Below are 16,702 nucleotides of genomic sequence, written 5' to 3' on the forward strand. Positions count from 1 at the left end.
TGGAGCAAGGGCAGCTTGGGTGGCTCAGTGGTTTAGCACCGCCTTCAGCCCAGGGCGTAATCCTGGAGACCCAGGATTGAATCCTATTTTAGGCTTCCTGCATGGAGTCTGCTGCTCTCTCTGCCTGTGTCTCTGCCTCTCTCTCTCTCTCTCTCTCTCTGTCTCTCATGAATAAATAAATAAAATCCTAAAAAAAAAAGGAATTATGGAGCAGACCTGCTTTGTCATGACATTTGCCAGCTAATGAAGTATATGTGAAATGTATTTACTAGAAGTACTTTAACATAGCGATGCTTTTTAGAGATGATATTTTGTAAGTAAATCTATAAAGAATGAAGCCTCTTCAATACTAGCATTTTCTTAATTTCACTGTTCTTCTAAAGTGCAAGCATATAGGATTTGTGGGTCTCCAGGGGCATTTATAATGTTATGATTCTGTCCAGTGCCAATTGCTGTGTAATAGATTGATGCCTTTGTTTCAAAGCTGAGTTAAGGAAAATATGTTATTATATGACCTATAAAGATTAATATTTTGTTAAATCATGTCGTCTTGTCTTACATATTTTTTTTTTAGGTCAAAGGACTGGATACAGTTGTTCTGAATCTGCTTATTCTAGACGGTGAATCAGTCTACAGCCTGACCTCAAAGCCTATACTGCTTTTATTAGCACGAGTTATTCTAGTGAATGTAAGGCATAAACTGACAGCTGTTCAGGTAAGGAAAGAAAAAAAGGCAGTTGGTTCATACCCAGGGATGACTTATGTGCTGAGTAGCATCAGACTTCAGGTGTGATGCTGACAGTGTTTTGGTGTGTTTCTTAGTTGACTAGGTAATTCACTGTAAAATCTGATGAAAATAAAAATGTTCTCTCTTTGTGAGATTATATTGAGCCCCTTTAAAAGGATTAAATAGATGTATATATGTGTATGTGTGAATGTATATCAATGTTCATTAGTTTTACAGTGGATCTTAATTACTGTGTCCTGGTTCACATCATACCTTGGTTCATTATTCGGGTTGAATTTATTACAGCATTTGTTGAATGTCTGTTACATCATTTTTTTTTAAGATTATTTATTTATTTATTTATTCATGAGAGACACAGATGGGATCCCTGGGTGGCGCAGCGGTTTGGCGCCTGCCTTTGGCCCAGGGCGCGATCCTGGAGACCCAGGATCGAATCCCACATCAGGCTCCCAGTGCATGGAGCCTGCTTCTCCCTCTGCCTGTGTCTCTGCCTCTCTCTCTCTCTCTCTGTGACTATCATAAATAAATAAAAATTAAAAAAAAAAAAAAAAAAAAAGAGAGACACAGAGAGAGAGAGAGAGAGAGAGAGGCAGAGACAAGGCAGAGGGAGAAGCAGGCTCCCTGCAGGGAGCCCAATGTGGGACTTGATCCCAGGACTCCAGGATCATGCCCTGAGTCAAAGGGAAACGCTCAACCACTGAGTCCCCACAGGCATCCCTGTTACATCATTTTTAAAAAAGTACTTATTTACAGAGAGAACGCAAGTGTGGGTGACACAAATGAGCAGGGGGAGGGGCAGAGGGAGAATCTCATGGTGCTGAGATCATGACCTGAACTGAAATCAAGAGTCAGAATGGACTGAGCCACTCAGGTACCCCTGTTACATCATTTCTTTAAAGAATTATATACTTTTCACATGTCACAAAATATTCTATTGTGTTTCTTTCAGGGGTTTAAAAATGTACAAACTGTTAGTTCTTGGGCTGCACAAAAACAAGGGATAGTTGTTGGATTTGGCCTGGAAACTATAGCTTACTGACTCCTGTTCTGATTGTGGCAGCTTGACCCATGTTACCAGAAATAATAAATTAAATTTTATATGAAACCTCTCAATTTCTTAGTATTGGCTGAAAAATTTTGAGAAACAGTTTTCAGTTGGCAGAATGTAGACTTGGTCTATACTATGTAAGGGCTTAATTTCCTAAGTATTTCAGTTTAGACAAAGAAAAGGTAAGGCAAGTTTTGCCTCTATCATTGTCATGAAAGTCAGGGGAATTGGAATCAGTTGTACTAGAAGAGGTTTTACTAGATGGGTTTCAATATGTCAGAGGCCTTATCTGTGATTTTTTGGCCCTGTTAGCTTGAATTAAAAAAATGTTTCCAGAGTTGATCTGAGTGAAATGCTCTCTTATAAAATGACTAGTAATTGGCTCTGAAGAAAGTTGCCAAGGTACAAGGCTGCCAAATGGCATTATTTTCTTTCTAGTGAATTAGTTTTTTTTTTTTTTTTTTTTTTCTTTATTCATGAGCAACACACACGGGGGTGGGGGGGTGGGCAAAGACACAGGCAGAGGGAGAAGCAGGCTCCACGTAGGGAGCCTGATGTGGGACTCGATCCCGGGTCTCCAGGATCACATCCTGGGCTACAGGTGGTGCTAAACTGCTGGGCCACTGGGGCTGCCCATGACTTAGTTATTAATGAGTGAGTGAGACAGTTATAAATTTTGTTGGTGGAAAACTTTCATCAGCAATTATGTTAAGCATTATTTTTAAAAGATTTTATTTATTTATTTTAGAGCTGGAGCACACTCGAGCAGGGGGAGGGGTTGGAGGAAGAGGGCCAAGCAGATTCTGCCCTGAACATAGAGCCTAGTGCAGGGCTCGATCCCATGACCCTGAGATCATGACCAGGGCCAAAATCGAGTTGGATGCTTAACCAACTGAGCTACCCAGGCACCCCTGTTAAGCATTTTTAAAAAAGGTATATGTACTGTCAACTTAGAACAAATAGATATGTGAATTGCTAGTTGTGGATGTCATACTTTGTAGGATTGGAGAGACAAGTTATTTGAATTCTTTTTTTTTTTTTTTTTTTTTTTTTTTTTTTTAAAAATTTTTATTTATTTATGATAGTTACAGAGAGAGAGAGAGGCAGAGACACAGGCCGAGGGAGAAGCAGGCTCCATGCACCGGGAGCCTGATGTGGGATTCGATCCCAGGTCTCCGGGATCGCGCCCTGGGCCAAAGGCAGGCGCCAAACCTCTGCGCCACCCAGGGATCCCTTTTTTTTTTTTTTTTTTTTTTTTTTTTTTTTTTTTTTAAAAATTTAAGTTATTTGAATTCTAAACAGATTCTAAACAATTTTTGACTTGGGTTTACAACCCTGTTTTCTTGTTACATGTCACCATGCAAACATCACTTTTTGCTGAAATCTTGCCTTTCAATGAAAACATGACAGTTCTTTTTTCTTTGGATCTTTAATATGTCATTTTCTAATTGATGATATAAAAATGACTTCTTTGATAAGTGAAGATAAAATAAAAGAAGTGTCCTACACTTATCCAAGTTAATTTTAACCTTTTAAAGTTAGCTTTGAGTAGGCTTACTTGTAAAGGATATATCTAGTTGTTCATTGTGATGTTTTTGTGGAACTATAAAAGAAGGTGATTTTCCCCCCAATCCTCTAATCTGTAGTAGATAGGCTAGTATTAGTAATACGTAAATGTTGAGTAAAAAGTGTCTTGGCTTTGAAATCAGATCAGAGTTTGTCTTGCTTAGCCACTTAATAGCTGCGTGACATTATGCTAGGTAATTTTTCTGAAATATCATTTTCCTTATTTATAATTATTTAAAAAATGAAGAGCACCTGGCTGGTTCAGTTGGTAGACCTGTGACTCTTGATCTCGAGGTTGTGAGTTCAAGCCCCACATTGGGTGTAGAGATTACTTAAAAATAAAATCTTTTAAAAAAATTTTTTTTATTTATTTATGATAGTCACAGAGAAAGAGGCAGAGACACAGGCAGAGGGAGAAAGCAGGCTCCATGCACCGGGAGCCCAACATGGGATTCGATCCCGGGTCTCCAGGATTGCGCCCTGGGCCAAAGGCAGGCGCCAAACCGCTGCGCCACCCAGGGATCCCAAAAATAAAATCTTTAAAAAAAAAAAAGGAGTAAGCTCGCAATTTTTTTTTCCTTAAGATTTATTTATTTATTTATGATAGACAGAGAGAGGCAGAGACACAGGCAGAGGGAGAAGCAGGCTCCATGCAGGGAGCCCAACCTTTAGCACCGCCTTCAGCCCAGGGCCTGATCCTGCAGTCCCAGGATCAAGTCCCACGTCAGGCTCCCTGCATGGAGCCTGCTTCTCCCTCTGCCTGTGTCTCTGCCTCTCTCTCTCTCTCTCTCTCTGTGTCTCTCATGAATAAATAAATAAAATCTTAAAGAGTTAATGTGTTGATCTGATGTTTAAAGGTTCAGCACCTGATGATGTATGTTTTCTTTTCTTTCTTTTTTTTTTTTTTAAGATTTATTTACTTAGACCTTGTGCGTGCAGAAATGGGGGCTGGGGGGTGGGCAGAGGGAAAGAGAAAGAGAGAATTCCAGGCTGGCCTCACACCCAGTGCAGACCCAACGCTGGGCTCCCATCTCACAACCCTGAGACCATCACCTAAGCCAAAAATCAAGAATCAGATGCTTTGACTGACTGAGCCACCCAGGTGTTCCAGGGACAAGTTTTTTTTTTTTTTTTTTTTTAAATAGTAATCAAGAACACTAGACAGTAGAAAAAAGCCTACTGTGTTCTCAGCCTGTGCATTAGTCAAGACAGTGTATAAAAAGCAGTGTCTATCCTCAAAATGTTTGGGCCAGGTGGAGTTCTACTCTTGAAAAATAAGAGCTGTCTGATGTGGTACTAACTTCTAGGAACAGTGCAGAAGTTCAGAGAAGTGAGAGACTGATGTGTGCCCTCCTCATGGGAGAAGGCTTCATGGAGGGATTTCACAAGGATATGGAAGGGATTGGGTTAGTTTTGGGAAATATTTGAATCCAAGGTATTTCTTAATGTGTGGTTTGTGTAAAATACATTGCTTTGAGGAGGATGTAGAGATGAGCAGGACATGATTTCTTATCTTATTGGGCAGATGGTGGACAACACTGAAAGCTAGGGATGACCTATATGAATGTGGTGGAATGTGTTTGCAAAGGAGGTAGTAGTACAAATAATATGCTAGAATTTCAGAGGAGGGAAGAAAAATTACCCCTCCCCTCCCATTACCACCACTGCATACTCTGCCTCCTGGAAATTCTTGCTGGAGCTCTCCTGGAGGAGCTGCTGTGTGGACTGTGGTGCTGAGGGGGTGCCACAGTGGAGATGATGACAGCAGCAAACATTTTAAAGGAGGAGATACTAAGTTCTGAATGGCATCAGGAAGCCCAACTGGCTAAAATTACAGGCTCTGAGAGAATGGAAGAGAGAGGTTATTCTTGAAGAAGAGAAAGAAGCAGATTTGGGTATTATACCCAAGGACAGAGCAGTGGATGGATAAGTTTGTTGAAGCATAACTTTAATTTCACGCATGTTAAAAAGATTCTAAACACTGATTTCAATTAATGTAAAAATTGTTTTTCAGAGAGGCCTTTATTTTCAGCTTACGTAGTACTTTTTTTCCTAGAGCTTGCCATGGTGGACTTTGAGATGTGTGAGTATTCACCAGCAGTTACTGGAGGAGCGCTCACCACAGCTCTCTGCTCTTGCTGGAGACTGTATCCAGGAAGGTACGTAGCAGATTTTGTTTGATGTGGGCACGCAGCTCCATGCTAATTTCTAAGCTGAGACAGTCCTTTTTACTTTTTTTTTTTTTTTTAATTTTTATTTTATTTTATTTTATTTATTTATGATAGTCACATAGAGAGAGAGAGAGAGAGGCAGAGACATAGGCAGAGGGAGAAGCAGGCTCCATGCACCGGGAGCCTGACGTGGGATTCGATCCGGGGTCTCCAGGATCGTGCCCTGGGCCAAAGGCAGGTGCCAAACCGCTGCGCCACCCAGGGATCCCCTTTTTTTTTTTTTTTTTTTTTTATATAGGTAATAGTAGTTTTTTTTTTTTTTATATAGGTAATAGTAGTTTTCTGGTTGAGGTTGTTTCTTTTTTTTCCCCTTTATTTCTGGGTGTGGAATATCACAAATTATTAGGGTGTCAGATTATAGAATTTCTTTTTGCCATTGAATTTTAAAAGAGGTAATCACTATCACTTATTTTATCTATTTAGAAAGTGTAGGTTACCAGGATTTTATCGCAAATTGCTTAAAAGTATTTTAATATTTTCTCTGTTCTTTAAGAAGCCTCTTTGGAAACAAACATAAACTTTATTTATTTTATTTTATTTTATTTTATTTTATTTTATTTTATTTTATTTATTATTTTTAAACTTTATTTTAAAAAAATACCTTAGCTTTCCTTACTTTCCCTTTGTGAATCATGTACGGATGTTCATTTTATCTAAGATTAGCATAAGCTTATGTATTTCTACAGTAGAACAAAACAAAAGAAAACTGAGAAATTAATTTCAATCAAACACCTAGTTTAGTATTATTTGTTACTGCACAAATTAGTGTCCTGTCTAGTGTATTGTGGCCTACCTTGTTACTGCATAGATGTACCTTTGAAGGAAACAGACTCCAGTTGTAGTAAATTGTGCCAAATTACATGCAGAGTAGAAATTACTCATCCTCTGTCCTATTGAGCACATGAAGAAAGCCTTTGTTTTTTTTTAATATTTGGCAGGAAATAGACTTTACTGAGGATGACAGTAGACAGAGAGGCACTTTTACATTTTATATTATTTTTATTGTAATATGTAATTTATATAAAAAGGACCTAAAATATAAATGAAAGTATAAACCACACACCTCTGTCAGTGCCTTGCACTGCCTGTGTTACAAATGCTCTTCACATTTCCTAAGGAAGCATTTTGAAAAGAGGAAAAATCTTGAGTACTTAGACACTTGGTTTCCCTGGGCTTTTGGAATGATTATTCTTAGCAAAAGTTATGAAACAAAAACAAAAACAGATTCTCTTATAGTGAAGGAAACTTGAACACAAAAGGACTTGGTAATGAACTTCTGAGTTACAAGGTATGTCTGATTCCAAAGCCCATATTCCTTTCACGTAGCAAGAGTATGTTTGGCATGAGAATGTATACATGTGCTTATATGTGTACAGTACTGTCTGTTATTCATGGTTTTTATTTCCATGGTTTACTTAATCTGTAGTCATCTGTGGTCTGGAAGCACATGATCCTCTTTCTGACCTATTGTCAGAAGATCAAAGCATCACGCTACATCACGATACTTACATGATTCCTCTCACTTCACCTTCTACGTAGGCATTTTACCGTCTCACATCATCACAAGAAGATGTGTGATAACAGTACAAAAAGACATGGAGAGAGAGAAAAAATGTAGTGTATCTAGGATTCGGTACTACTGTGGTTTCATGCATCCTTTGGGGGTCCTGGGACATGTCCCCCATGGATAAGGGGGGATGTGTTGGGGAAGGAGTGGTTTGTGTCACTCTGGGTGGAGAAGCAATGATTTGTACTTGATGGATAGCACATTCATGAAGGGATAAAACAACCCTTAACATATGCATGTATGCAATTTCAAGAAGCTTCTATACCTTTCTGCAGTCTGTTTCCTTTAAGGATAGATACATCTATGCAGTAACAGTCTAGACCACAGCACACTAGAGGAAGATGTTAGTTTGTGCAGTAATAGATATTACTAAGCTTGGTAATTTTGTTGAGATTAATTTCTCAATTGTTTTTTGTTTGAGGGTAGAAATACATAAGCATATGCTAATCTTAGATAAAATGAACATCTGTACATGATTCAAAAAGGGAAAGTAAGGAAAGTATTATGCAGTGAGTATAGTAATTGATTGATTTATATTGTTTATGCCAAGACTTAGACCACTTATATTCTTTTAGGATTTTAGGTAATACAAGGCTGTGGAACAAGCAAAAGACATGTTAGATCAGACTTTGTATATATACAAAAAAATATATATATGTGTGTGTGTGTATGTGTGTGTATTCTAGTATGGAATTTACACCTGACATATGATAGATTAGTTGTTTTATTACACGTAAGGAATTTGCTTTTCTATACAATGATATTTGAGTAACAGAATTGAAAAACAGCTATCCCTTTTTCCTACAGTAGTCTTTGGTTTAATGCTTTGGATTATAAAAGATTTTTATGAGCAAATTTAGCTTTCTGAACCATCTTTATTTTCACTAAGGCTACAGAATCTCTAGACTGTGAGCTCCCTGTGAGCTCGTTTTTTTTTTTTTTTAAACTTCTTTCTACTTAGCATAGTACTTAGAAAATAGTACATATTTAGTACATGTTTGTTAAATAACAACAGCTGAGGTTTATTGAGGCTTTCTACATGTGCTTTGAGGGAAACATTTTAGAACTCCATTTGTCATCCTCCATCTCAATAGCAACTTTCATCTGATTTAACTTCTGTACAAGAATTTTTCCAAAAGTGGAATACTGTAGCACTTAGAAAATTGATCCTTCAATTTTGCTATATGAATTTTGAATCTCTCCTGATAGAATTGCATAGGGGTAGAGTTCTCTTCAAAATGAAAAACAGAATGAACCTTTGAGTTCATTTCGAATGAACCTACAAAATGAAGACCCAATGCCCCATTTAGCAGACATGCTGTCCTCTATGTTTAGTAAAATGTAGATGGTGTAGACTGAGTCTCCTCCATTCATGCCATTGCATATTTTTGAAATGATGTAGAGTGCTCCATAAGCGAACTTAGTACAAAGGAGGAAAAAGAGTGGGGATGAGCTTCTAGTTCATGAAATTGGGTAAAGGGGATCCCTGGGTGGCGCAGTGGTTTGGCGCCTGCCTTTGGCCCAGGGCGCGATCCTGGAGACCCGGGATCGAATCCCACGTCGGGCTCCCAGTGCATGGAGCCTGCTTCTCTCTCTGCCTGTGTCTCTGCCTCTCTCTCTCTCTCTATGTGACTATCATAAATAAATAAAAAATTTTAAAAAAATGAAATTGGGTAAAGTTTTGAGTCTTGGGTGACTTGAACATCACTGATAGTAATGGGGGAAAAAAAAGTCCTTTCCAGAGGATAGTAAAAGCATTTGGAATAAGATGACATCAGGATTCAGCCCACTGTTTAATTTTGTAGAAAAGTAATTACGTTACACTGCTTAAGATCAGTTTCCTATACTTTATTATACTTTTATGGAAAATTGGTAGTGAACAAAAAAGATGTCACTGAGAGTTATTTTTTCTTTTTATAGGATATCAAATTTGATGCAGTTGCTGTAGGGAAAGTCACATTACTTCCCTTAGTCCCATATTATGTAAATTTGCATTTATGGCTACATTTTTACCACATCTCGGGGACTAATGTTCATAATTATTAATTATTTTTTTTTTTTAAGATTATATTTACTCGGGGAGGGGCGGGCTCAGACTCCCTGCTGAGCCTAGAGCTGACATGGGCTTGATCCCAGGACTTTGGGATCATGACCTAAGTTGAAGGCAGACACTTAACCAACTGAGCCACCCAGGTGCCTCTATAATAATTAATTGTTAAGAAAAGAAAAAAAATAGCCTTCCTTATGTGCCATTTTAAAAGGGAAGAACCATATGTTATGTTTTAGAGAGAATTCTATTCTGTGGGGTAAAATTAAGTTTCCAAACAGAAAGAGTTAACTAAGATCTGGAAAATATGACTCTTAAGTGACTCATTCCCCAAGTGGTCTTGATTCTTTTCTGTAGTATATTGCAGCATATCATTTGCTTTGCTTACAATTAAGCATTTTTTATGTTGTTGTTCTAGGCTAATCAACGACATTTTTCATTTTATCTAGTCATAAATTGGTCCCTTTTGGCTATGTTTAGGTAGGCCTGCAGATAGTCTTAAACTGCAAAATTTAAACAATTTTATTTAAAAAATTTTTTTGTTCTGGGATTTGACCCAAATGTTGACCAAGCAGTCAGTTATAACTGAAATACTCCTCAGTGTCCAGAGAAGGATATTATAGTTGAAATGTTGCCCTTGAAGGATCATCAAAAAGTTGGCAGGATTTTTTTTCAGTCCATGAACCAAAAGTGAAGATTTCATGAACAACTGTGATCTTTATATTTTTGTCCAGAAATGTGACATCAATAAATTTGTAATGGAATAGAGCCCATCAGAATGTCAGCATAACTTTGTTGGACTGGTCACATCTATGAAAAGAGTAAGATTCTTGCAAAGTATGCTCCTCAGTATGATTGAGGCACTCTTTTGGATGTCACACCAGTGAAACCACGATTCTCTAAAAGACTGCTTAGGTGCATACTCAGCCGTTTATTCAGGGAGCTGATACTGAAAATGCATTCCATACAGTGCATGAAATGTAGTATTGCAGTGTAGCTGTTTGAGGATCAGCTTGTGAAGAAGTCACTGTCTAAGAGAAAACAGGTCGAAATGCTTCGTCTGAGAGTTCTGCTATAACATCTACAGGCAACTCTGTGACTCTAGGGTTAGGTTGTTTCCACATCAGAAGAGCTGACCAAGAGATTAGTCTCTTGGTGATTGATAAGTGCACTGATTTAAAAAAAGAATTGATACTTTGAAATGAATGTTATTAAAATATGCTAAATATGATAATTATAATTATCCATAGGGATTTCATTTTTTTTAAGATTTTATTTATTTATTCATGAGAAACAGAGAAGGAGGTAGAGACAGGCAGAGGGAGAAGCAGGCTTCATGCAGGGAGCCTGACGTGGGACTCGATCCTGGGTCTCTAGGGTCAGGCACTGGGCTAAAGGCAGCGCTAAACCGTTGAGCCACCGAGGCTGCCTGGGATTTTAACATAGCTTTAAAATAATCTTGTAAGAAGGGATTTTGGGTTTAGCATATATTTTTTATTTTTTTTATTTTTTTATTTTATTTTTTTTTTTTAAATTTTTTTTAAATTTTTATTTATTTATGATAGTCACACACACACAGAGAGAGAGAGATTGGCAGAGACATAGGCAGAGGGAGAAGCAGGCTCCATGCACCAGGAGCCCAACGTGGGATTCGATCCCGGGTCTCCAGGATCGCGCCCTGGGCCAAAGGCAGGCGCCAAACCGCTGCGCCACCCAGGGATCCCTAGCATATATTTTTTAAATGTACTGGATAACATTTGTGTCCAGAAGGTCATGAATATTCGTTTCCATGGAAAACCTACTGATTTTTTAAGATAATAAATACACGTCTACTGGGTTGACTTGCTCCTTTCTTTATTTAAACCTTGAGGTATACACAGCTCGAAACCGTGTTCATAATTGACTCATAGTTTTCCGTCATACTGTGCATCTAGCCAGTTCTTAAATCTTATCAGTTCTTCCCTAAGGGTCCCATGTGCATCCTTTCCCATTCCTGCAACTCCTATGCTCAGCCATGTCCAAAACCTTCAGTTTGGAAAGGTCCTTTAGAGATTATTTTGTTCAGCTAATTAACTCATTTTACAAAGAACTGAGACTCAGATTGCCCAAGGGCCGGACCTATAATCTAGAGTTTGTAACTCCAAATCCTGCCCACTTTTGTATTACATTTCCACAGCTGGTCAGTAGGGCAGAATGCTGGTATCTAATAATGATAGTGTGGTTAATGTTTCTGTAGTGCCAGCTCCATACCAAGCACTGTTCTGAGTCTTTAAATACATTAACTGGTTTATTCCTTACAGTAACTCTATGAGCTAGAACTGAAGAGTTGCCAGAGGATGGTAGGGTGGGGCATATGTAATGTGTATGTGTGTGTGTGTGTGTGTGTGTGTTTTAAGCAGTTTTTTTGAAGTATAATTGACCTGCAGTATTTACTCATATTTTAAAGTGTGCAGTTGATAACATTTTACATCAGTATACACCTCTGAAATGATCACAGTTCAATTAACAAAACGTGGTATTTTAAGATCTGGCTTTTGGTTTCTACTCTGTCCTCCTGTGTGACCTTAGGCAACTCATCTGACTTCCAAACCAAGGATTCTTTCCGTGTAAAATGATCATTGAATCCTTTCCAGATATAAAATAATGTGATTCTTCTTAGGCCAGCTTTCCACTTATCCTAATGCTGGAACCCATTGGAAGATTGTATCCAAGAGAGTTATTTCCTCTTTCCTTGGGCACTTTCTGATTACTTTGAGAGAGAATGCATTGCATTGTTAGGATCCATAATTGCTGCAAAGTGCTTCCTTTTATTAATTAAAAAAATCTGTGATTTTGTTACAACTGCTAGCCGGAGAGCTGTGCTGTCCAGTATAGTAGCCACTAGCTATTTGTGATGATTTAAATTTAAAATAAAATAACAAATTCAGTTTCTCAGTTTCACTAGGTGCATTTGGAGTGCTCAGAAGCCATGTGTAGCTAATGGCTTCCATTTTGGACAGTGCAGCTAGAGAATACTTACTTCATCAGAGAAGGTTTCATTGGACAGGACTGCTGTTGAGCAACAGATAGTGACTGGTTAGGTCTGTCCTTCTGTATGACCAGCACCCAGTTACTTAAGTCTACTGTTACTGTTGTTTCACATCAGAAGTTTTGCACCTGACTTATAGGCCCTTTCTTGGCCCTTTGTTCCTTCTTTCACATCAGTACTGGATTGGTTTTTCTAAATACCAATTTCATTATGTCACTTTTTTGGATTAGGAAAGCCTTTAATTATTTCCTGTTTTACCTTTGAATTTATCTTTTCTACTCAATTTCATAATTAATAAAAATTGTTTTTACAGTGCTTACCATGTGTCAGTCACTGTGCTAGGTGCTAGGGATATCGATGAACTCAGTGGGGCAGGGGTAAAAATACAAATAGAAACAAAGGGCATATAGAGAAAGGAGAATGTGGTTAGTCTAAACCTGAGAGATCAGAGAAAGCTTCACAAAGTGCCTCATGCTTGAACTGACTCTTGAAGAATGAATAAGAATTTACTAGGTGAAGTTGGAAAGGACATATAACATGTACAAAGAGAGGCAGAGGGACTTGAAACATCTTTGAGCATTTGGGAATTCTGGTAGTTCCCAATGGTAGGAGTAGACTCTGAGGGTGGGTTTTGTGTCAGGTGATAAGGTTGAACAGGTAGGTAGGAGCTAGGTCACTAGGACATTGGATTTCCATCTTGATGGTAGCCATCAAAAGGTTTTTAAATATTTGTACACTCTTGTGATATTTATTGAGCACTAGCTATGATAGGTGGTACACATATAGCAGTGAACAAGACCCATGTGGACTCCTCTTATGAGCCTTATGATGAATTGTAGCCAAGTTTCTACCCATCTTTCAAGGCCGCCCTTCCAAAAAAGGCTTATACAACTATCCCAGCCTTATGGATTTCCCCTCTTTTGTACTGATGGTCAGTACCACACAATTTCACATCACATTAACTGTGTGTGTGTGTTTTTTTTTTTAATTTTTATTTATGATAGTCACACACAGAGAGATTTATGATAGTCACACACAGAGAGAGAGAGAGAGAGGCAGAGACACAGGCAGAGGGAGAAGCAGGCCCCATGCACTGGGAGCCCGACGTGGGATTCGATCCCAGGTCTCCAGGATCGCGCCCTGGGCCAAAGGCAGGCACCAAACCGCTGCGCCACCCAGGGATCCCTAACTGTGTATTAAATAATGATTACGTGTCTTCTCTTTCTAGCTCTTCTTTCCCCCATCCTCTTATTAGGGAAGATCAAGGCATAAACCTTGCTATAGGATCTAGCACAATTCTAGCGATATATCATAATTCATTAGATTGGATAGGATGGAATAGAGGGAAATCATTGAGAAGGGGAGAGAAGCAGGAGAAGGATGGACCAGCAGTAGGAGGGGCAGCAGTAGGAAATAAGCTTGAGAAGTATGCATATCAGGGAGGGATGGATTTTCTTTCTTTTCTCTTCCCTCCCTCCTTCCCTCCCTCCCTCCCTCCCTTCCTAGGAAAGGAATTGGAGTTGGCTAGCACTTTCCTGTTTTGACATGATGTCACAAATCTGTGAAGGCTGGCTTATGATTATGAATTCTTAGGATAAATTTTTATTTATTTATTTATTTTTTAATTTTTTTTTTTAGGATAAATTTTTTAAAAAATATTTATTTATTTATTTATGACAGAGAGAGAGAGAGGCAGAGACACAGGAGGAGGGAGAAGCAGGCTTCATGCTGGGGAGTCCCGCGACTCCAGAACCGCGCCCTGGGCCAAAGGCAGGCGCTAAACTGCTGAGCCACCCAGGGATTCCCCTCTTAGGATAAATTTTTTACTGTTCTTCTAGTGCCATTTTTCTTGCTGAACTCTTCTGCCTGGCAGACTTATCTCCTTTCAATCTTTCATTGAAGATACAGTTCTTTGGGTTTCAGCTTCAAGTGCAGTCTCCTGTTAGATCAGCTACTTTGGGTGGGTCCAGGCCTCCTCATCTTTTGTCTTTGGTGTTCCTTGTAGCCATAAAAATGGGATTTCCTAAGGTTTGGTAGATAGCTTCAGCCAGAATATGGCCTCAGGGCATGCTTACTTAATTCCTGAGGTTCAATTTTCACTTAGTTTTTGTTCCCTGAGGATTCCTTACTTTGTTCTCAACAGAATTGTTAACATAAAACTATATTAAACATTTTATTTATTTATTTACTTATTTTTTATACATACTTTACTTAATTGAAACCCTTATGGTACATACAACGTTTGGTAGAGTTAACGTCAGCTTTGTTCACACTGACTCCTATGAATTGTATTTGGATTTTCTGTGCTTGAGACTCTGCTCAATTGCTGCTATTGCCCTTGGTTTGCTTTTTTTCAGGATCAACATGAGTACTTTCCTATGAAATCTTATTTTTTATTCCTTCTCTGGCAGTTCTTTCTGGAGTTTTAGTTTGCATAATTATACCTATGATGGAGCCAGCATCCTAAAGTCATCAACATTAATCCTCCTACTCCAACATCTCCTGAATCTACTAGTTAACAAAAAATGTCCAAGGCCAGCCATAACAGATCTTAATAAACCATATAATATCAAATTCCATGCACAGGGAATGTTTTCAACATCTAAACTTCTTAGGAGCTTAAAGGGCTTCCCCTAGGGGCACCTGGGTGGCTCAGTTGGTTTAATGTGGGACTCTTGTTTAGGGCTCAGGTGATGACCTCAGGGTCTGGAGGTTGAACCCTACCCTTGGACTCCACACTCAGAACAGAATCAGCTTGTCCCTCTCCCTCCCCCTTGCCACCTACCTCCCATGTGCATGTGTGTATTCTCTCTCTCTCAAATAAAATCTTTATTTTTTTAAAGGCTTTTATTTATTTGAGAGAGAGCGTGGGGAGAGGGGCAGAGGGAGAGGAATACCAGACTCCCCACTGAACAGGGAGCTCTTCCCAGGGCTGGATCTTCGCATCTTGACTTGAGCTGAAGGCAGATGCTTAATTGACTGAGCCACCCAGGTGTCCCATGAAGAAAATCTTTAAATAAATAAATAAATAAATAAATAAATAAATAAATAAATAAATAAATAAATAACTAACTAGCTAGCTAGCTTCCCTTTGGCAGGCTCACCAGGCTTCAGTGCTAGGCCATGGGCTCCAGTGGGTGCCTGGGGCCCTGTTTGGCCTGTGCTATATATTAAACATTTTAGATCCAGCTTTTTTTTTTTTTTTAGATTTATTTATTTAGAGAGCACACATGAGTGAGAGGAGTAAAGGGAGAGGAAGAGAGAATCTCAAGTGACTCCTCCCCAAGCACAGAATCTGCTGTAGAGCTCGATCTTTTTTTTTCTTTAAAGATTTATTTATTTATTTATTTATTTATTTATTTATTTATTTATTTATTTATTCATTCATTCATTCATAGAGACACAGAGAGAGAATGAGAGGCAGAGACACAGGCAGAGGGAGAAGCAGGCTCCATGCAGAGAGCCCAACGTGGGACTCGATCCAGGGTCTCCAGGATCACACCCTGGGCTGCAGGCAGCACTAAACCACTGCGCCACCGGGGCTGCCCCAGAGCTCGATCTTACTCCTGAGATCAGGACCTGAGTAGAAACCAAGAGTCAGATGCTTAACTGAGGGAGGCACCCAGGTGCCCTAAATCCAGTTTTTTTTGGTTTTTTTTGAGAGACTTTATTTTTTTTTAAGGTTTTATTTATTTATTCATGAGAGACACACAGAGAGAGGGAGAGATAGAGACACAGGCCGAGGGAGAAGCAGGCTCCATGCAGGGAGCCCGACGTGGGACTCGATCCTGGGTCTCCAGGATCAGGCTCTGGGCTGAAGGTGGCGCTAAACCACTGAGCCACCAGGGCTGCCCCAAATCCAGGTTTTTAAAGGTGTTTTATTGGAAAAATAATTGACATGCTGTTGGAATTTAAAGATTAAACTAATTCTTAAAAAAAAAAATCAGGACTTCCCTTCCTATTTTATTTAAGTCTTTGATCCGTGAACACATAAGATGTGGAAGAAGCACAGAAGTACAAGCTCAAAGCAAGTTATGCTAATAGACGTACACAGGTAGGTAGGTAGGAGGGAAGATAGTACAGGCAATCAGCGTTGAGCATTTATGTGACTTCTGTGTTATCAGGACAGTTTACATTTGATAGTCTTCCCTAGGCTTATATGAGCTATCACAACATCAGAAATCTGCTTAAATGCAGAAACAGTCTTTCTGTGTTTATTGAGAGATTTAAAAAAAAAATCCTTGGCCAAATTTCACATCCCTCAATATATGTTTGTATCCAGAACCTTTTGGGAAGATTACTTGACTGTCATCGACAACTAAGGAGAATCCTGTCACTTGTGAACTGTGCTAACATGGTAGAAGGTTACTGTATTTCTGAGAAAAATGGCTAGACACTTAGGAGTAATGGGCAGTCAGAAGGAAAAGAAATTTAATTAAAAGCACTAAGAGCCCAAAATATCATCAG

The 16,702-nt window shown here is 38.9% G+C and overlaps 1 protein-coding gene across 2 annotated transcripts in view; it reads left to right on the top strand.

Annotated features, from left to right (window-relative positions):
* Positions 1 to 16,702, top strand: part of TTC27 (tetratricopeptide repeat domain 27) — a 172,784-nt gene that overhangs the window by 8,652 nt on the left and 147,430 nt on the right. For both annotated transcript variants that reach the window (XM_025454220.3, XM_049095466.1), the window contains exons 4-5: positions 575 to 715; positions 5,419 to 5,521. In XM_025454220.3, coding sequence (XP_025310005.3) covers positions 575 to 715; positions 5,419 to 5,521 — 244 coding nt within the window. The remainder of the gene's footprint in view (positions 1 to 574; positions 716 to 5,418; positions 5,522 to 16,702) is intronic.

This window comes from Canis lupus, chromosome 17 (assembly GCF_003254725.2).
Source record: "Canis lupus dingo isolate Sandy chromosome 17, ASM325472v2, whole genome shotgun sequence".
In the NCBI taxonomy this organism is placed as follows: domain Eukaryota; kingdom Metazoa; phylum Chordata; class Mammalia; order Carnivora; family Canidae; genus Canis; species Canis lupus.